This window comes from Bubalus kerabau, chromosome 9 (genome assembly GCF_029407905.1).
Source record: "Bubalus kerabau isolate K-KA32 ecotype Philippines breed swamp buffalo chromosome 9, PCC_UOA_SB_1v2, whole genome shotgun sequence".
Taxonomy (NCBI): Eukaryota; Metazoa; Chordata; class Mammalia; order Artiodactyla; family Bovidae; genus Bubalus; species Bubalus kerabau.
Window position 1 is genome coordinate 20,628,758 of NC_073632.1, and position 21,881 is coordinate 20,650,638.

Genomic DNA, 21,881 nt, shown 5'->3' on the forward strand with positions numbered 1-21,881 from the left:
ATGTCTACAGGTGACTTTTTCATCGAGCTTGCAACTTCAAACACAAGCCCTTCCATGGCCTTCACTTAATGAACACATCTTTGGCAATGACAGAGCTTGGGTATATCTCCTGTTTCACATGTCTGTTATCTGTTCTGCCTATCAGAGTGTTTAGGGGTACAAATTTGCTTCTATTGTTCATTTTGTAACTGCACTTCTATTTCAGGCCTCCTCATAATGTCTGTGACAATAATTTCCTGACAAATTAGGGTACATGAGTGCAAAGTCACTTCACTTGTGTCCCACTCTGTGCGAGCCTAGGGACTGTAGCCCACCAGGCTCCTCTGTCCATGGGATTCTCCAGGCAAGAGTACTTGAGTGGGTTGCCATGCCCTCCCCCAGGGGATCTTCCTGACCCACATAGTGCCACCTGTGAAGCTGCACAAGTTAGGGCGTTCATATATTTTTTCATTTTGTAATCTATGGCTCTGAACTATTAAAAGACTGTAAGTTCTGGGAGGCTCTCTTAAGTATTGAAATGTTGCTGTGATGAGCTGTGAATGACACCGGGATTCTTGACCTACAGAGAAGAGGAATTCGATCTGGGCCAGTGACAAGGCTTGATCACTCAGAACTTTTTATGTAATAAAGTTTTATTAAACTATAAAAGACATAGAGACAGTTTCTGACATAGACATCAGAAGGGGACAAAAAGAGTGCTCCCTTGCTAGTTTCTAGCAAGGAGTTATACACCTATTAGCAAGCTGCTCATTAGAGAAAAGAAACACCTCTAAGCTGAGAGAGTTGCACCGGGCACCTCACCAACAACATTCATTTTGAGACAGCATTGGCACAAGCTGAGCCATGCCTGGCCATAAAACAGTTGACCAGAATCTTGAAGAAGGGTAGATTTCCAAGCAAATACGTACTTTTTTTTTTTTTTTTTTTTTAACACATTAACATAGTTTGAGTCTGACTGAACTCCGGGTGATGGACGGGGAGGCCTGGCGTGCTGTGATTCATGAGGTCGCAAAGAGTCGGACATGACTGAGCGACTGAACTGAACTGAACTGAACTGAAGGAAGATATTTCCATGAGAAAAATGCATTTGTAAGCTCAAGATTTCAAATAAAGTTAAGTTCAGGCAGAAGCAGGTATTGTCATGACAACACAGAATTTTAAGCGAAAAAAGGAATTAAAAACTCCACCAATTGCAGTTTTAATTCCTCCTGCCACTTGGGCACCTCTGACCAGCCTACAGAGGCTATTAACACTCAGTATGTATGTGACTTTTAGGGTTAAGTAAGTGTTAGTCGCTCAGTCGTGCCCAAGTCTTTGTGACCCCATGGACTGCAGCCCATCAGGCTCCTCTGTCCGTGAGATTTTCCAGGCAAGGATACTGGAGTGGGTTGCCATTTCTTTCTCCAGGAGATCTTCCAGACTCAGGGATGGAACCTGGGTCTACTGCAGACAGATTCTTTACCAACTGAGCTACTTTTAAGTGTAAACAGGGTGACCCACTTCACTCTTAATAAATGATCTGAGTGAGAAACAAGAAACTAAAAAAGAGTGGAGATCTCTGAATCAGGAGGCATCTAAGAAGTCAGAGTCTTAGTAGTAGTGTTTTTTGTAATGGTACCTGAGTCAATGATGGAACTTGTAATAGTTGTGGCCTGGATTCTTCAAAAAAAAAAAAAAAAAAAAAAAGATAATGATCCTGGCTTTAAAATCTGTCTTATGTCCTGGTAGGCCTTATCATACCTCATCACTGGACCTGGCTTTTTTTCCCTCAGGCCTTTCCTGGGTATATTATTGCTCATTTTTCTATGTGAAACTTAGAATCAGTTTATCCTGAAAATCCATCTGAATGGTTCTTAATTAGGATTGCATTAGATGTTAGACTAATGAGAAGTGACATTTATATGACATTCAATCTGATCAGTAAGAACACTATATGATTGCATGTGTGTCATTTCCTCCAGACGGTGTTGAAGTTCCCTTTATGTTCCTTCCGTAAATACTGGGCACCTACACTGGAGGTGTGGCATGAGCACAGAGGGCACAAATTCCTGCCCTTGGACTTTTTCCTACCTGAGATCATGAAGATATTCCCCTATGTCATCTTCTGGTTTTTCTTACCTTTCCACTTAGATTCACTATTCACTTGGAACTGACTTTTGTTGGATGATTTTATTCCATCTAGATGGGCAGTTAATTAAGCAGCATTTACTTAAAATCTACTTCCCTGCTCACTGGTACTGAGTCAGCGAGTGAATGAATGAAAGTCACTCAGTTGTGTCCGACTCTCCAACCACATGGACTGTACAGTGGTCAGAATACTGGAGTGGGTAGCCTATCCCTTCTCTAGTGGATATTCCCAAGCCAGGAACCGCACCAGGGTCTCCTGCATTGCACACATGTCCTTACCATCTGAGCTATCAGGGAAGTCACTGGTACCAGTAGTGTAATAAAGCAAGTGCTCATATATGGGTAGAACTAGATGTGTCTCAAAGACAGAATCAACTTAATTCATGTCTGGAGTTGGTGAAAAAGGAAGGATCCCAGAATGAAATGGTTATTTCGTGTTCTGGCCTGAGAAACAAGAAGTGGTGACAACTATGGTGCAGAGCACCTGGAGGGACAGAGGAGAGGCGGAAAGTCATGGCTGCGGACCCTGCTGACAACGAGGCATCTCTCAGACTTCACAATGAAGATGGCAGGTAGGCAGGTGGAGACGAAAGTATCAAGTTGTATCTCTGAGCACCATTCCCTTCACAAAATTAGGTCTACGAAAGCAAAAAAGTATTAAGACCATCCATGTAGTCAAAAATCTGTGGACACTTTACAGTCAGCCCTCTATAACCTCGGTTTAATTTCTGTGGATTCAAAAACTGAGGGACATGTCATAGTATGTATTTATTGAAAAAAATCCAGTTGTAAGTGGACCTCTGCAGTTCAAATCTGTGTTGTTTGAGGGGTAACTGTATGTAACACAGTTTGTTTATCCACTGCCCCATTGATGAATGTTTGGGTTGCATCACCCTTTTGGCTGTTGTGAACGGTGCTGGTATGACTATTCATGTGCAAGTATCTGTTGGGAGTCCCTACTGGCAATTCTTTTGGGTGTAGACCTAGGAGTAGTATTGCCAGGTCATACAGTAATTTTAACTTTTTGAGGAATCTGTGAACTGTTTTCCACAGTGGCCACATCATCTTCCATTTTCCCCAGCAAGATACAGGGTTCCAGTGTCTCCACATTCTCCCACCACTTGTTAATCCTGTCCACTCTTATAAGCTGTTGTTTCTGATATTTACACTGAAGCTATCTTAGATGTGAGGTGGTTTCTCATTGTGGTTTTAAACTGCATTTCTCTAGTGACAAATCATGTTAAGTATCTTTTCATGAGTTTCAGTTCAGTTCAGTCACTCAGTTGTGTCCGACTCTTCGAGATCCCATGAATCACAGCACGCCAGGCCTCCCTGTCCATCATCAACTACCGGAGTTCACTCAGACTCACGTCCATTGAGTCGGTGATGCCATCCAGCCATCTCATCCTCTGTCATCCCCTTCTCCTCTTGCCCCCAATCCCTCCCAGCATCAGAGTCTTTGCCAATGAGTCAACTCTTTGCATGACGTGGCCAAAATACTGGAGTTTCAGCTTTAGCATCATTCTCTCCAAAGAAATCCCAGGTCTGATCTCTCCTTCAGAATGGACTGGTTGGATCTCTTTGCAGTCCAAGGGACTCTCAAGAGTCTTCTCCAACACCACAGTTCAAAAGCATCAATTCTTCAGCGCTCAGCCTTCTTCACAGTCCAAATCTCACATCCATACATGACCACAGGAAAAACCATAGCCTTGACTAGACGAACCTTTGTTGGCAAAGTAATGTCTCTGCTTTTGAATATGCTATCTAGGTTGGACATAACTTTCCTTCCAAGGAGTAAGTGTCTTTTAATTTCATGGCTGCAGTCACCATCTACAGTGATGTTGGAGCCCAGAAAAATAAAGTCTGACACTGTTTCCACTGTTCCCCCATCTATTTCCCATGACGTGATGGGACCGGATGCCATGATCTTCGTTTTCTGAATGTTGAGCTTTAAGCCAACTTTTTCACTCTCCACTTTCACTTTCATCAAGAGGCTTTTGAGTTCCTCTTCACTTTCTGCCATAAGGGTGGTGTCATCTGCATATCTGAGGTGATTGATATTTCTCCCAGCAATCTTGATTCCAGCTTGTGTTTCTTCCAGTCCAGCGTTTCTCATGATGTACTCTGCATATAAGTTAAATAAGCAGGGTGACAATATACAGCTTTGACGTACTCCTTTTCCTATTTGGAACCAGTCTGCTGTTCCATGTCCAGTTCTAACTGTTGCTTCCTGACCTGCATACAAATTTCTCAAGAGGCAGATCAGGTGGTCTGGTATTCCCATCTCTTTCAGAATTTTCCACAGTTTATTGTGATCCACACAGTCAAAGGCTTTGGCCTAGTCAATAAAGCAGAAATAGATGTTTCTCTGGAACTCTCTTGCTTTTTCCATGATCCAGCGGATGTTGGCAATTTGATCTCTGGTTCCTCTGCCTTTTCTAAAACCAGCTTGCACATCAGGAAGTTCATGGGTCACGTATTGCTGAAGCCTGGCTTGGAGAATTTTGAGCATGACTTTACTAGCATGTGAGATGAGTGCAATTGTGCGGTAGTTTGAGCATTCTTTGGCATTGCCTTTCTTTGGGATTGGAATGAAAACTGGCCTTTTCCAGTCCTGTGGCCACTGCTGAGTTTTCCAAATTTGCTGGCATATTGAGTGCAGCACTTTCACAGGATTAACTTTCAGGATTTGGAATAGCTCAACTGGAATTCTATCACCTCCACTAGCTTTGTTCGTAGTGATGCTTTCTAAGGCCCACTTGACTTCACATTCCAGTATGTCTGGCTCTAGGTCAGTGATCACACCATGGTGATTATCTGGGTCATGAAGCTCTTTTTTGTACAGTTCTTCTGTGTATTCTTGCCATCTCTTCTTAATATCTTCTGCTTACTAAGCCCAAAGAAAGGCAATGCCAAAGAATGCTCAAACTACCGCACAATTGCACTCATCTCACATGCTAGTAAAGTAATGCTCAAAATTCTCCAAGCCAGGCTTCAGCAATAGGTGACCCATGAACTTCCTGATGTGCAAGCTGGTTTTAGAAAAGGCAGAGGAACCAGAGATCAAATTGCCAACATCCGCTGGATCATGGAAAAAGCAAGAGAGTTCCAGAGAAACATCTATTTCTGCTTTATTGACTAGGCCAAAGCCTTTGACTGTGTGGATCACAATAAACTGGAAAATTCTGAAAGAGATGGGAATACCAGACCACCTGACCTGCCTCTTGAGAAATTTGTATGCAGGTCAGGAAGCAACAGTTAGAACTGGACATGGAACAGCAGACTGGTTCCAAATAGGAAAAGGAGTACGTCAAAGCTGTATATTGTCACCCTGCTTATTTAACTTATATGCAGAGTACATCATGAGAAACGCTGGACTGGAAGAAACACAAGCTGGAATCAAGATTGCTGGGAGAAATATCAATCACCTCAGATATGCAGATGACACCACCCTTATGGCAGAAAGTGAAGAGGAACTCAAAAGCCTCTTGATGAAAGTGAAAGTGGAGAGTGAAAAAGTTGGCTTAAAGCTCAACATTCAGAAAACGAAGATCATGGCATCTGGTCCCACCACTTCATGGGAAATAGATGGGGGAACAGTGGAAACAATGTCAGACTTTACTTTTTTGGGCTCCAACATCACTGTAGATGGTGACTGCAGCCATGAAATTAAAAGACACTTACTCCTTGGAAGGAAAGTTATGTCCAACCTAGATAGCATATTCAAAAGCAGAGACATTACTTTGCCAACAAAGGTTCGTCTAGTCAAGGCTATGGTTTTTCCTGTGGTCATGTATGGATGTGAGATTTGGACTGTGAAGAAGGCTGAGCGCTGAAGAATTGATGCTTTTGAACTGTGGTGTTGGAGAAGACTCTTGAGAGTCCCTTGGACTGCAAAGAGATCCAACCAGTCCATTCTGAAGGAGATCAGCCCTGGGATTTCTTTGGAAGGAATGATGCTGAAGCTGAAACTCCAGTACTTTGGCCACCTCATGCAAAGAGTTGACTCATTGGCAAAGACTCTGATGCTGGGAGGGATTGGGGGCAAGAGGAGAAGGGGACGACAGAGGATGAGATGGCTGGATGGCATCACTGACTCAATGGACGTGAGTCTGAGTGAACTCCGGGAGTTGATGATGGACAGGGAGGCTGGGCGTGCTACGATTCATGGGGTCGCAAAGAGTCTGACACGACTGAGTGACTGATCTGATCTGATGATCTAAATGCAATAAAACTTAATTTAAGGGTATAGTTTTATGATTTCTGACATAAATACACCCATGTACAGCCACCACAGACAAGATACAGAATGTTTCCATTACCCCAAATCTTCTCTTGTCCTTTTCCCAACCAGTTTGATCAACACCAGGCAGCCAATGATCTGCAGGTCTCCAGAGATTAGATCTATTTTCTAGGATTTCATAAAAATTGGATCATGTGTTTTCATTTGTGTCTGACTTCTTTTGTCTGGCATAATATGTTTTCTGCTTTTTGTTTGTTTCTAAATTTCCTTAATTTATTTCTAATAATCTTCAGGTCTTTTCCTGAAAAAGGAAATGTCCCCAGTTTTTATAACATTTATCAGAAATATATGGATACCATGTTATTTTTTTATGCTGTCTGTGGCATTTGTATTTTTTATTTATTTTTTTTATTTGGCTGCTCTGGGTCTCAGTTGTGGTCTATGCGATATAGTTCCCTGACTAGGAATTGAATCAGGGCTCCCAGCTTTGGGAGCGTTGAGTCTTCACACCTGGACCACCAGAGAATTCCTGGATATTCATATTTTTATTTGCTCTCTTTTTTCTTTTTATCATTTGACTTTATCATTTGTCAAGCAAGCTGTGTATCAGTCTCTGCATGGCAATAGAGAATAAAGCGATTGAGAGAGAGCATTAAAAATCTTTAAAACAGGTACATCTATACAGTTAGTATTGCAGTTTAAAACTATCCCATGCCTGGACTTACCTGAGTGACATCTCCTTTTATGGAACCCATTTCTTTATTTTGCCTTTAGCTCACATATCCCAGAACTAGTTCTAAATATTAATCCAATTGTCTGTCTCAAGCTATGTTTTAAACCGGGAAATCAAGCTAATAATTTTCATTCTCTTCCTATTAAAATACCAAGGAACGTTCTCATGGAATTAAAAGAAAGAATTCCAAACTGTAAGGAAAGATGAAAGAGCCTAAATATTCAATATATAGACACACCAGGCTTCATGAATGCTAATAAGAGGACCAGAAATTTGTATATAGGAGAGAATGATGGCATAGTCTTACTTTCGGTCTGCCCACTCAAAATAGGCAGGAAGGTGAGTGCCTTACGCAGGTCCCAGAGCGCATCCAGGCCTGTTTCTGCCCCATTCTGTGCTATGTCAGCCCTGTATTGAATCCTTCCTCTGTGAAGTCTCAGTGCATGAGCTCCATGTGATACCAGCCCACAGGTTGAACAGGGACTGGAGCTATTTGTAGGCCAAAAGACCTAGGCAGTAGATGGGAGAATGACCCCCACTCTGCAGATGGAGAGACCGGGGAAACCCTGAGGGGCACATGGCTTGTCCAGGGCCACATCACTTATAAGAAGGAGGACCCTGGTCTGACAGCAGCTGTGTCCCCAGAGCTCACCCCCTGGCTGCACCCAGGCCTCCCAAGGCTGAGGGGAGGGCTATGTGGGTGCCACTGTGCCTGCACATGGCCTAAGGGGGTGGGTGAACAGTCAGAAACCCAGAGGTTCCCTTGGGGAGCTTTGTGTAAGGGACCTCGGCAACGAACCCAGGAAATGATGTCACTTCCCAGCAACAGAACCCAACAGAACCAGGAACCCAGGTATCCAGGCCTCCACAGTGGAGAGAAGCCCCCAGCCAGATCGCTTGCTGCCAAGATGTTCTGCTGTTTGCCCCTGCACAGAGGCCGACGCCTCAGGAGAGCTCACAGGCAGAGTGTGTGGGAATGCGGTCGACGCTGGCTCAGGGCCCCCCCAAGAGGCTTCTGGCCCTTTGCCCGAAGGAACAGGAAGGTAACACGGGAGCCCCAGGCTGGACTGGGCCACCTCTCCCATCCCACCAGGGTAACCCTGAGTCCTTTCCCTGTGAGTGTGGATGGGGGTTTCTCGGGGTGTGTCGGCCACAAGCAACCCCAGGCAGATGTGGGTCAGAAGCCTGTGGGCCGGTTGTGTCCACACCCCAGGGGAGAGCAGGCTGGGTGGGATGGGGAGAATCCAGGCAGCGCCAGCTGCCCAGGCTGACCTCATGCTCTCAGGGGGGTCTCCTTCATCTGGGGTGGGTATCTGAGCAGACACACATCTCTGTTGGGAGCAGAAGTTCGAGTGGGCAGAAGCAGCAGCCATACTGGCCAGGCCCAGCTTGGAAAACCCCAAGCAGGGCTGGCTGACGGTCACTGTCATTGCAGAGCTTCCCACTGGATCTGGCTGATGAGGGGGACACCCCATCCACCTCCTTGAGGGAAGAGTTGGACCACCATCCCCCTGCCCGTGAGGCCCAGTGCAGGCTCCAGCTGAGCATGCCCACAGAGGGGTCAGCCCAACTGGGAATGAAGAGGAAGCAGGCAAGGCCTGCTGCCCAGACACCACCCAGGACACACCCCAGGGACCAGTTTCAGGCTGCCATGGAGCTCAGCACACCCGGCTCCGACCCAGAGCCCCGAGAACCCCTGCCTCTGAGGCAGCAGGAGGACCTGGAGCCCAGCATAGCAGAGCACAGAGGTGAGGAGGCTGCGGCCGGTGCATGTGAGTGTGTGGGGAGGGGGTGCTGAGCCACACAGGGAGGAGTCCTCCAGAGCTGAGTCTAGGCCTGGAGCAAAGGCTGGCCTCACACCACCCATCTTGCAGACTGCAGTCAGAGAAGGCATCCTAGGCTGGGTATTCTTTGGGATTCTCTGGGAAGTTTCTGTCTTCAGATATGCAATGACAAGGCTGGCCTGTGGCTAATCTTTTCTTCTCTCACAGCTCTAACACCGGCCTTCAAAGTCAACCAGGCTCCACTTTCAAATCCTGTCCCTACAGAGGTGGTTGCTCCAGGTGCAGGAACCAGGGATCCACTGAAGGGAGATCGAGACCTGAGACTTCCCCTCCCAAAGACACCGGGCCAGTTGGGTACTGGCCAGCACCCTGGGCAAATCGCAGCTCTGTGCCTGCAGGACCCCCAGCCCCAGGCACCGATGTCCCACCCCCTCAGCGAGAACATCCACCTCCACCTCCACCTGCACCTGCACCTGCTCGGGCTTTGGCAGGAGAACCTGAGTCAGGGGATGAGTCACCACCTCTGCAGGGAGAGCCTGCCCTGGCTCCTGCCCAAGACCCAGATGCCCACCATGACTGACCCACCCCTGCAGGGAGAACGGGCCCCCGCTCTGGACAGAGACCCAGATCCCTTTCCACTTCCATTTCTAGAAACACCATGTCCAAGGGAAGGGTTGGCTCTGCAGCCTCTATCCCTGTCTGCCCCCCATGGACGCCATCAACTCGCTCCTAACCCAGGGGAGATTGGGTTCCATTCCCCTGAGAGTCTTTTCATTTGGTTTTTCTGCAACTTTCTTGTGTTGCTTTATTTTTTTTTAGCTTTCTGTATTTTTTTCCATTGAGTTTTTATTAATAAAATTTATTCTAATTCTTGCAATTTGGGAACACTGAAGACTTTCAAAATGCTGTGTAACCATCACCACTTTTTAGTGTCAGACCCTTTCAATCTTTCCACCCATTTTCCAACAAATCCCATATTCATGTCCCTGTTCATCGCTCTCCTTGTCCCTGAACACACATTAATCCTTTTCTTTCTACATTTCTTCCTATATTCTGGGTGTCCCCAATCAATGACTATCAGTGAAATGATAGAAGTAGTTTTTTTTCTGACTCCCCACATAGTGTAAAACTACATTTGAGAATTCTTGTTTCTGTTTCATTTGAAGTACCTTTGGGTATCTGAAAGGACAGTGTAGTTACTTTCAAGATATCATGGGCCAAATGAAGCCCTTTTGGCAAATGTAGTCATAATCTCCAGGCAGGCATTACTGTTGTAAATGTGACATCTCAACCAGAAGGCAAATGCTGAGCTCTTCCTGTGGCACAAACAAACTCACAAAATAAGCCAAGAAAGAGAGCTGGAAAAAGAAACCACAACAATAACTGGTAAAGCATTCCTCATGAGAGAAGGCTAGAGCTTGACCCAACATCCTTGTGGCCCAAATCCCTGAAGAAAATCAATGTTCCACAAAGAATAGAACACACGGGAAGTTCCAAGGAGAGGCAGTGCACATGGCCAGTGTAGTTTAGAGACAGCCTGACTGCTCAGAGGAAGACACACACCAGTGTAAACCCTCTGCAGACAGCAGTGATGGTCATCACCATGGTAAGTGTTTGGTCTGGTGACAACCTGCCCCAGGCACCACACGAGGGAGCAGACCTGGGTCTCTTCCTCTACCCCACACCACTCCCTCATGAAGGCAGCTCAGGTGCTTTCGGGACCTGCCTGCCTGTCTGGCTCATCCATGAGCTGCAACTACCTCCAGGGCAGGCCTCCACCTTCTCCTCTCTGTTCACCATGAACCTGCACACAGTGGGCCTTAAGAACCTCAAGAGACTCAAGCCATTCCCACTGTAGCCAGAACCCTCCCCAGGCATTAAAACTCCACCCCTGTGGAGTCACTGTGGCCCAAGCACTGGTTCCAGAACCCTGGAGGCCACGACAGCCTCTATGGTGTGAAGAGTGAGGTCCCTTTTTACAGAGCTTCTAAGCTGTTGTTTCGTTGTCAGCTCTGACCATCTGGTAGCAGCCAGGTGGGCCACACTGCAAAGGAGCTCAGAAGCTGAGTTTCAAGGGAAGCACTGAAAGGACACCAATGGATACAACATGCCTCAAACTGAGTGAGGGTCCTCACAATACTTGGAAAGGCCTGTGGTTTGCAAGTGGGGAGTAGGGCCCCCAAGGTCCAAAGGAAGAGTGGTACTCAGGAGCAAAGGCCGTTGGCCTCTCCTGTAGTGGCTCCAGATGGCATCCCGTGAACAGTGGACAGCAAATGTGGTCACATGAACATGACTCTGTAACTGCCTCAGAAAGCAAGAGAAAGGGGTCAGGGTGTGTGGGAATTCGGAGGGTGTGGTGGGGTGCTTGTAGGGAGGTGCCCTTCTTCTCTTCAGTTCAAACTGCTTTTGTGAGTCTCAAAGCTCCCAGATGGCAGTTACCAAGTCAGGCCCGGACAGTATCCAGCGTGGGCTGCTGCCTTAGCCCCTGTCACAGAGAAAAACTACACCAGTGGCTTCCCTGAGTTCAAATGGCAGGATCTGGGGGTTCTGTGTGGGTACACACCTCCTTGCTGTAGCCAAGATGTCCCCTTCTCTGAGCACCAGTTTCATCCTCTAGAATGAGGACATCGATTTCCACCTTAGCAGGTTGCTATCTTAATCCTGTGAAGACTAATTTGGGTTATCCTAGAATTAATATCTAGCCCTTTAGAGATATCACCTGAATCCAGATTAAACTGGAGTCTCCCAGTGTCATCTGGCATTTCTTCCCTGAAGCCAGCCAAAACCCACACACTTGAATTTCCAAGGTCTCCACTTAGCTAGCTTGTAAGAAAACCCAGCGAGGTTCAAAAAAGCTGACAGACATGCAGAAGAGGACTCACGGGCAGACGACTTCCCTCAGGTCTCAGGTGGAGCTCCGGGACCACAGCAGGAACCGGCGCTTTCAACGCCTGGGCTTAGCAGTGCCCTCATCCTCAGCCCTGCGGCTCTGCCCTAACAGGAGCAGGAAGGTCACCTACTGCCCCAGGCTGACCTCACGCCCCTCCCACTACTATAGCCTGATCTCATTGGCCCCGCCCCTTCCGGCAGAATGAGCGCTCTTCTTCCCCTTGATTCCAGCGTGAGGCCCGGCGCTGGGCCCCAGCCCTGAGCCAATCACGGTGGCCAGGGAGGATGGAACACACTGATTGGCCAGGTCCAGGTCATGTGACCATACTCTCCAAGACTTACGTTTGAGCTGTGTCAAGGGTGGGAGACTTTGCGATGCCCCAAGGGCAGGGTTTGGAGAAGGCAATGGCACCCCACTCCAGTACTCTTGCCTGGAAAATCCCATGGATGGAGGAGCCTGGTAGGCTGCAGTCCATGGGGTCGCAAAGAGTCGGACACGACTGAGCGACTTCACTTTCACTTTTCCCTTTCATGCATTGGAGAAGGAAATGGCAACCCACTCCAGTGTTCTTGCCTGGAGAATCCCAGGGACCGGGGAGCCTGGTGGGCCGCCGTCTATGGGGTCGCACAGAGTCGGACACGACTGAAGTGACTTAGCAGCAAGAGCAGGGTTGAGAGTCCAGTCACTGTGTCCGTGTGCTCAGTGTCCTGGGATGTGCCTGCCCATCCTCTCCACACACCACTTTGTTCTCTGCTGACAAAATATTCATGACACACCTCTTCCCTTCCCAAGGGCAGTTCCACACAACCACTTTCAAGGGAGCAAGGCCTGTTTGAAAATAGGTTTAGAGATCCTCTGCTAGCCTCTAGGCTTGTTTTTTGTGTGTGTCATATTAGAATAATTTATTCAGTCAAACCCCCATCTCCTCCCCCTCCCCCGCCCCACCCAGTGCCACCAGTTCCTGCTCTCTGTTTTCAGGATTCTTAGCTGTTCTGATAGAGGACATGGCCCAGGGGCCTCCCAAAGGGAGTGAATTTTGTCCAAGGAAGCACCTGAGACACTGAATCATGGAATCACTTTGCTGTACACCTTAAACTAACAAATCATTAAAAATCAACAATACCTCAATTAAAGATACTCATCAAAAATTGTTCTAAAATTTGTCAACTTTTTCTTTGAAGTGTTGGTTCTTGGTATGTGTCTAATCTTTGGTGGTGTTTTGTCAGGTAGTGATACAACTTATTTTCCCAATGGATACTACATCATCCTAATGGGCCTCCTTTCTCTAGTTATATATTAAGAAGCATTTTTCAAAATCCCAAGTAGCAAGGACTTCAGATCTTTGGTAATTTGTGGAGCACCCCAGAGGCAGGTGTCCTTTTCTGTGTCTTCTTCTCGCATTTGGCCATTGCCGGTTTCTGGTATACACAAGTGCCCCAGAAAGTTCTCTGTAGTGAACCAGGCTTATTTCTGTGAGGACAGGGGATGTTAGCATGGAGGAGGGTCTGAGTCCATAATGACCACGTGACCATAATGAGCAACATTAAGTCTAGTGTGATAATATCACATCTTCTAAGGGATTTATACCTCTAACATTGAGAACTCCTAAAACTGAACATAAGCTGTTTAGAACATGTGCAAAGAAGTTAAATAGACATTTCTCCAGAGACACACAAATGTCTAACAAGTTAAAGATACTCAGCCTCACTAATCACTAGGAAAGTCAAGCATCACCCTGCCCTGTTAAGATGGCACACTACATTAGTTGGTTGTTTTTTTTTTTTGCATATATTTTTCAGAGTTCATGATTTTGTATATCTATAAAATATATTGGTGGGGAGAGCAATATAGGGGTGGGGAGAAAAAAAAGTTATTATAGGAATATAGGAGATAAGGTGAAATCATGTGTGAAACTTTTGAAAATTGTAGAGCACCTTTTAGAATTTAGAAATCTTTCTATAAACATAATAAAATTTTACACAGTCTTAACTATGATGTTTCTTTTCTTTAATTTTAAGTATTTGGTTTCATCGAGTCTTAGTTGCTGCATGTTGGATCTTCACTGCATTTTGCCAGATCCCTTGCTGTGGTGCACAGACTCTCCAGTTGTCGCATGGCCTCCAGAGTGTGCAGGCCTCAGTAGTTTTGGGGCATAGACCCAGTTGCTTCATGGCATGTGGGATTCCAGTTCCTAAGTCCCCTGAATTGTAAGGTGAACTCTCAACCACTGGGACACCAGGGAAGTCCCTGGTTTTCATCTTGAGGTGATGAAAGTTTCTGAAATTCCATAGTGTAATGGTTATTTTTGAATATAATAAAAACCACTGAATTGTAAACTCTAAATGGATGAATTGTATGTTAATATGAATTTTATCTCAATAGAGCTGTTACTTTAAGTCCTCCTTAAAAGCAGAAAAGCTTGTAGGTCATCAGGGGAGGCAGAGCATAGGCCAGCTCCAAAAGATTTCAATGTTGCAATGCTGGATGACCCTGTTCTGTGAGATCAGTGGCTAGGGGGCATGGAGGCATCCTTCTAGGCTGCATTAAGTGCAGGCATGTCTCGGCTTACTGAGTCTTGATTTATCGCCCTTCACACATCAGTCCCTTGGAAAAAAAGTTTTAAACAAATCGATGGTTTGTAGCAGCCCTTTGGAGCAAGTTTATTGATATCAGAGACCCTTTTCTCAGACAAGATCCCTTCACAGTTTCTGGGGCACACATATTTTGGGGACACCGTTCAACCTACTTTCTACAGAAAGTGACCCTCTCCTTCTAGGAACTGACTGAGGTCCCATATAAACTGGAACAGCACCAGCCATGTGGGTGGGGTTATGGGGAGAATGAGGACCCTGAAAACACAATGGGTTGGGGCGAGGGGCTAGGCTACCTCCCAGCTTTCCTTTTGGATTTTCACTTCAATTCTGGGACAGAGTTGGCCTCACCACTGGATTTTGTTTTTATGCAGATTATCAGTTTGTGTGGCTTCTAGACTCTTGGCGTATTTGGAAAGGCCTTTCTTATTCTGATGATCTAATAATTGTTATCCCTTGGTTTCTACAAAACTGCTTGTCTCTTGCCTTTTGGTTGCACACCTTTAGGCCAGCTGTAGGGTGTGTGTATGTGTGTGTGTGTGTGTGTGTGTGTATAAAGTGTGAGACAAGAATATTCTTTCCTAGATGACTACCTAGTTTTCTCACTATCAGTCAAGAAAAGATCTCCCTTTTCCCAACTATCTGATATATTATGTTAATCTACTAAAACTATGCATGTTTGGGAGTTTGTATCTGGCTTTTTCATTGTTCTCTTCATCTCTCTGAAAATCCATGCATCAAGGCCAGTCCAAGGCACATGTGTCTTCACACTTCTGAGATCTCTGAATGGGGAGGCTTAATAATAGGCAGTATTTTCAGTAGTGGTTCATGAGCCAATAATGTACCTTGTACTATATAGTGGCCTGGATTCTTCAACAAAATGATAATAATCATGGCTTTAAAATCTGTCTTATCTCCTGGTAGGTGTTATCACCCCTCATCACTTGACCTGATTTTTTTCCCTCAGGGGTTTCCTGAAGTATTCTTGCTCAGTTTTTCTGTGTGAAGCTTAGACTCAGTTTATCCTGAAAATCTGCCTGAATGTTATTTAATTAGGATTACATTAGATGTTAGACTAATAAGAAGTGACATTTCTAACATTCAATCTGATCATTAAGAACACCGTGTATCTTCACAATGACCCGAGTACTTGCATGTGTGTAGATGTCTACAGATTTTGTTGAGGTTTCCTTTATGTTCCTTCTGTAAATACTGGGCATCTGCACTGGAGATACAGCATGAACACAGCAGACAGCTTCCTGTCCTTGGATTTTTGCCTACCTGAGATCATGAAGATATTCCCGCATGTCATCTTCCGGTTTTTCTTGCCTTACATTTAGATTCACTATTCGCTTGGAACTGACTTTTGTTGGATTGATTTTATTTCATCTACATGGACAGTTAATAAAGCACCATTGATTGAAAATCCACTTCACTGCTGACTGGTAATAGTAGTGTAATAAAGCAAGTGCTCATATATGGATAAGACTAGATACATTTGAAATACAGAATCAACTTTGTTTTTCAATTCATGTCTTCATATCTGGAGTTGGTGGAAAGGAATTAGCCAAGAATGACACCGTTGTTTGGGCCTAAGAAACAAGAAGCAGTGACAACTATGGGGGAGGCCCCTGGAGGAACAGATGGGAAATGACAAGTCACTCACTCACTTGCCTGAGCTTGAGGCATCTCTTAGATATCAACATGAAGATGGGAGGTAGGCAGGTGGAGATGAACGTAACAATTTGTATCTCTGAGCACCATTCCCTTTAGAAAATTTAGTTATTTGAAAGCAAAAAAATATTAAGACCCTCCATGTAGTCAAAAAATATGTGTACACTTTACAGCCAGACCTCTGTAGCCTCAGTTTCACATCTGTAGATTCAAAAACCATGGGTCATATCATAGTATGTATTTATCGAAAAAAATCCAGGTGTAAGAGGACCTGTGCAGTTCACACCTGTGTTGTTTGAGGGTTACCTACATATGTAAGAGATACAGAGTGTATCCATTACCCGAAATAGTCTCTTGTCCTTTTCCCAACCACTTCAATCAACCCCAGGCAGCCAATAATCTGCTGATCACCAGAGATTAGATCTACTTCTCAAGGATTTCATACAGATCAGATCATGTATTTTCCTTGTGTCTGACGTATTTTGTTTGGCATAGTAAGTTTTCTGTTATTGCTTTTTGTTTGTTTTTAAATTTCCTTAATTTATTTCTATTAATCTTCAGGTCTTTTCCTGAAAAGTAAATGTCTCAATTCATTATAACATTCATTAGAAATATATGTATAACACTTTGCTTATTTATGCTGTCCATGGTATTCATATTTTTTTTGTAAATTTATTTATTTTAATTGGAGGCTAATTACTTTACAATATTGTCATGGTTTTTGCCATACATTCACATGAATCAGCCATGGGTGTACATATGTCCCCCATCCTGAACCCCCCTCCCACCTCCCTCCCCATCCCATCGCTCAGGGTCATCCTGGTGCACTGGCTCTGAGCAACCTGTCTCATGTATCGAAACTGGAGTGGCTATCTATTTCACGTATGGTAATATACATGCTTCAATGCTATTCTCTCAAATCATCCCACCCTCGCCTTCTCCCATGGAGTCCAAAAGTCTGTTCTTTACATCTGTTTCTCTTTTGCTGCTTCACATATAGGGTCATCATTACCATCTTTCTAAATTCCATATATATGTGTTAATATACTATATTGGTGTTTTTCCTTCTGACTTACTTCACTCTGTATAACAGGCTCCAGTTTCATCCATTTCATTAAAACTGATTCAAATGCATTCTTTTTAATAGCTGAGTAATATTCCATTGTGTAAATGTACCACAGCTTTCTTATCCATTGGTCTGCCAATGGACATCTGGGTTGCTTCCATGTCCTAGCTATTTTAAACAGTGCTGCGATGAACATTGGGGTACACGTGTCTCTTTCAATTCTGGTTTCCTTGGTGTGTATGCCCAGCAGTGGGATTGCTGGGTCATAAGGCAGTTCTGTTTCCAGGTTTTTAAGGAACCTCCACACTGTTCTCCATAGTGGCTCTCCCACCAACAGTGTAAGAGGGTTCCTTTTTCTCCACACCCTCTCCAGCATTTATTTTTTGTAGACTTTTAGATAGCGGCCATTCTGACCAGTGTGAGATGGTACCTCATTGTGGTTTTGATTTGCATTTCTCTGATAATGAGTAATGTTGAGCATCTTTTCATGTGTTTGTTAGCCATCTGTATGTCTTCCTTGGAGAAATGTCTGTTTAGTTCTTTGAACCATTTTTTAATTGAGTCGTTCATTTTTCTAGAGTTGAGCTGCAGGAGCTGCTTGCATATTTTTGAGGTTCTTTGTCAGTTGCTTCATTTGCTATTATTTTCTCCCATTCTGAAGGCTGTCTTTTCACCTTGCTTATAGTTTCCTTTGTTGTGCAAAAGCTTTTAAGTTTAAAAAGGTCCAATTTGTTTATTTTTGCTTTTATTTCCATTATTCTGGGAGGCGGGTCATAGAGGATCCTGCTGTGATTTATGTCAGAGAGTGTTTTGCCTATGTTTTCCTCTAGAAGTTTTATAGTTTCTGGTTTTACATTTAGATCTTTAATCCATTTTGAATTTATTTTTCTGCGTGGTGTTAGAAAGTGTTCTAGTTTCATTCTTTTACAAGTGGTTGACCAATTTTCCCAGCATCACTTGTTAAAGAGATTGTCTTTTCTCCATTGTATATTCTTGCCATCTTTGTCAAAGATAAGGTGTCCATAGGTGCATGGATTTATCTTTGGGCTTTCTATTTTGTTCCACTGATATATATGTCTGTCTTTGTGCCAGTACCATACTGTCTTGATGACTGTGGCTTTGTAGTAGAGCCTGAAGTCAGGTTGATTCCTCCAGTTCCATTCTTCTTTCTCAAGATTGCTTTGGCTATTCAAGGTTTTCTTGTATTTCCATACAAATTATGAAATTATTTGTGCTAGTTCTCTGAAAAATACCATTGGTAGCTTGATAAGGATTGCATTGGATCTATAGATTGCTTTGGGTAATATACTCACTTTCACTATATTGAATCTTCTCATTCATGAATATGGTATATTTCTCCATCTGTTTGTTTCCTCTTCGATTTCTTTCACCAGTGTTTTATAGTTTTATATACATAGGTCTTTTTTTTTCTTTAGGTATATATATTCCTAAGTATTTTATTCTTTTCGTTGCAATGGTGAATGGAATTGTTTCCTTAACTTCCTTCTCTTTCTGTTTTCTCATTGTTAGTGTATAGGAATGCAAGGGATTTCTGTGTGTTAATTTTATATCCTGCAACTTTACTATATTCATTGATTACCTTTAGTAATTTGTGTTAATTTTACACATGGTAGTGTATATATGTCAATCCTACTCTCTCAGTTCGTCCCCTTCTCTCCCTCCCCTGCTGTGTCCTCAAGTTTGTTTTTTATGTGTGTACCTCTCTTTCTGCTCTGCAAATAGATCCATCAGTACCATTTTTCTAGATTCCATATGCTGTGCTTAGTTGCTCAGTCCTGTCTGACTCCTTGCAACCCCATGAAGAATAGGGTGCATGTGTCTTTTCAAAATACGGTTTTCTCAGGGTATTGCCAAGTGGTGGGATGGCTGTGTCATATGGTAGTTCTATTTTCAGATTTTTAAGGAACCTCTATACTGCCCTCCATACTGCCCTCCATAGTGGCTATATCAGTTTACATTCGCAGAAAGAGTGCAAGAGGTTTCCCTTTTCTCTACATCCTCTCCTGCATTGTTTGTAGGTTTTTTGATGATGGCCATTGTGATTTGTGTGAGATAATACCTCATTTGTAGTTTTAATTAGCATTTCTCTAATACTGACAAAATAGTGAGTGTATTCAGCATCTTTTCATGGGTTTTTGGCCATCTGTATGTCTTCTTTACAGAGAAGGCAATGGAAACCCACTCCAGTACTCTTTCCTGGAAAATCCCATGGACAGAGGAGCCTGGTAGGCTGCAGTCCATGGGGTCGCATAGAGTCGGACATGACTGAGTGACTTCCCTTTCACTTTTCACTTTCATGCATTGGAGAAGGAAATGGCAACCCACTCCAGCATTCTTGCCTGAAGAATCCCAGGGACGGCAGAGCCTGGAGGGCTGCCGTCTATGGGGTCGCACAGAGTCAGACACGACTGAAGTGCCTTAGCAGCATGTCTTCTTTGGAAGACATCAAAGTCGTCTTTTATGTTTCAGCCTCCATTGATCTTTATTTCTGTTCTTGTGCCACTGTCATACTGTCTTGATTACTGTAGCTTTGTAGTATAATCTGAAGTGAGGGAGGCTGATTCTTCCGGTTTCACTTCTCATTCTCAAGATGACTTTGGCTATTCAGGATCTTTTGTGTTTCCATACAAATTGTGAAAATTTTTGTTCTAATTCTGTGAAAAATGCCATTGGTAATTTTATAGGGATTGCATTGGCTCTCTACATTGCTTTGGGAAGTATAGTCATTTTCAAAATATTGATTCACTTAATCCAAGAACATGGTGTATCTCTCCATCTGTTTGTGTCATCTTTGATTTCTAAGCATAATGTTTTGATATTTATGAATTTTAAGTGTATCAGCACTTCATTCCCTTATTAAGCAAATTCTTCATTGTTTAGACGTAAATTGTCCATCTGTTGGGCACTTGCTTCTTTACCCATCAAGTTTTGACTATTTTAAGTAAAACTATTATAAACAGTTCAGTTCAGTTCAGTTGGTCAGTCATGCCTGACTCTTTGCCGCACCATGTACTGCAGCTTGCCAGGCCTCCCTGTCCATCACCAGTTCCCAGAGTTTACTCAAACTCATGTCCGTTGAGTTGGTGATGCCATCCAACCATCTCATTCTCTGTCGTACCTTTCCCCTCCTGCCCTCAATATTTCCCAGAATTGCGATCTTTTTCAATGAGTAAGTTCTTCCCATCAGGTGGCCAAAATATTGAGGACTTCAGCATCAGTCCTTCCAAGGAATATTCAGGACTGATCTCCTAGGATGGACTGGTTGGATCTCCTTGCAGTCCAAGGGACTCCCAACTGTCTTCTCCAACACCACAGTTCAAATGCATCAATTCTTCAGAGCTCAATTTTTTTATAGTCCAACTCTCACATCCATACATGACTACTGGAAAAACCATAACTTTGACTAGATGGACCTTTGTTGGCAAAGTAATGTCTCTGCTTTTTAATATGCTGTCTCGGTTGGTGATAAATTATCTTCCAAGGACCAAGCGTCTTTTAATTTCATGGCTGCAGCCACCATCTACAGTGATTTTGGAGCCCAAAATATAAAGCCTGCCACTGTTTCCACTGTTTCCCCATCTATTTGCCATGAAGTGATGAACCGGATGCCATGATCTTAGTTTTCTGAATGTTGAGTTTTAGGCCAAATGTTTCACTCTTCTTTCACTGTCATCAAGAGGCTCTTTAGTTCTTCTTCGCTTTCTGCCATAAGGGTGGTGTCATCTGCATATCTGAGGTTATTGATATTTCTCCCAGCAAGCTTGATTCCAGCTTGTGCTTCATCTAGCCCAGCATTTCTCATGATGTAATCTGAGAAATGGTGTCTTAGTTGTTGCTAAAAATCTACTTTTGCCCGGTGGCCAGAGCAATGCTTAAAACCAATGATGAGAGAGTTCCCTGGTAGCATAGTGGTTAGGATTTGACTCTTTTTCTGTTGTGACCAGAGTTCAATCCCTGGTTGGAAAACTGATATCCAGCAAGCAGCATGGCCAAAGAGAAAGCCCAGAACAAGCAAAAAAACAGAAAGCTGAGTGCAAAAGTGTACTTTGTAGAAAAAGCGCCTCAGGTTCACCTCTCTGAATTTCACTTTTCTCACCGTCATTTTAGAAGGTTCTGAAGCATATACTCTTGTTCCTTGTAAAGCTGTTGTGTCAGAGTTTGAGACACCACCAGATTTCTGGACCTAGCACTCCAGTGGCTTTATCAGAGGGTCTTGGGTTAAAAAGAGAACCAAGGTTGCTATGCCTGTGTCCACCCCAGGAATAAGTCCCATCAGGACACCATGGCTCACATACATTAGGGAACCTCTGCCCTCCGGACTGGCCCACATCCTTCTTTTCACCTGCTGATCAGAGGCCCAGATAGCCCCATCCTGATTCAACCCCCCAGGGCCTGAATTTGGGATGGTTTTGGGGTAGAAGGACCCTCATACTCATTTATCTGCCTGGACATGAGCATATCTATAAGAGTCTGAGTGTTTCTGATCTTGGGAAGCCTTGACCAGCATTGCCTGAATTAGGGTTTCTGTTCCCAACCAGAGACAGAAGTCAGGCAATGGCAGTGAAAGAGTTGAATCCTAACCACTAGACCAGTGGTCAGTGACAAGGCCATGGCTGAGTGGCTTTGTGGAAATGAATTTCCGCAAAGAAGCAGAAAGTATTGAAACAAGTAAAGTGTTTATTAAGTCAAAAAATGGTATGTGTGAATAGACAAAACTGTGCACTCTGAAAGAGGTTTCACCATTGTGGTGGC

The 21,881-nt window shown here is 44.1% G+C and overlaps 1 protein-coding gene and 1 long non-coding RNA gene across 2 annotated transcripts; one reads left to right on the forward strand and one right to left on the reverse strand.

Moving 5' to 3' along the window:
• Positions 1-2,557: 2,557 nt before the first annotated feature.
• Positions 2,558-11,877, reverse strand: LOC129619610 (uncharacterized). Its single transcript, XR_008697956.1, has 3 exons — positions 11,770-11,877; positions 10,057-10,245; positions 2,558-2,765 (listed from the first exon to the last, which is right to left on the reverse strand). It is a non-coding gene; the product is annotated as an uncharacterized LOC129619610 (long non-coding RNA).
• LOC129619607 (uncharacterized) lies at positions 8,741-9,752 on the forward strand. Its single transcript, XM_055534795.1, has 2 exons — positions 8,741-8,851; positions 9,095-9,752. Exons 1-2 carry the CDS (start codon positions 8,755-8,757, stop codon positions 9,727-9,729), a joined length of 732 nt encoding a protein of 243 aa, XP_055390770.1. The 5' UTR covers positions 8,741-8,754; the 3' UTR covers positions 9,730-9,752.
• Positions 11,878-21,881: the final 10,004 nt, after the last annotated feature.

Excerpts from the sequence above, each read along its gene's own strand:
- LOC129619607 (XM_055534795.1), top strand. The coding sequence starts at position 8,755 with ATGGAGCTCAGCACACCCGGCTCCGACCCAGAGCCCCGAGAACCCCTG. Across the intron at positions 8,852-9,094 it reads CAGCATAGCAGAGCACAGAG|CTCTAACACCGGCCTTCAAA; the intron begins GTGAGGAGGCTG and ends CTTCTCTCACAG.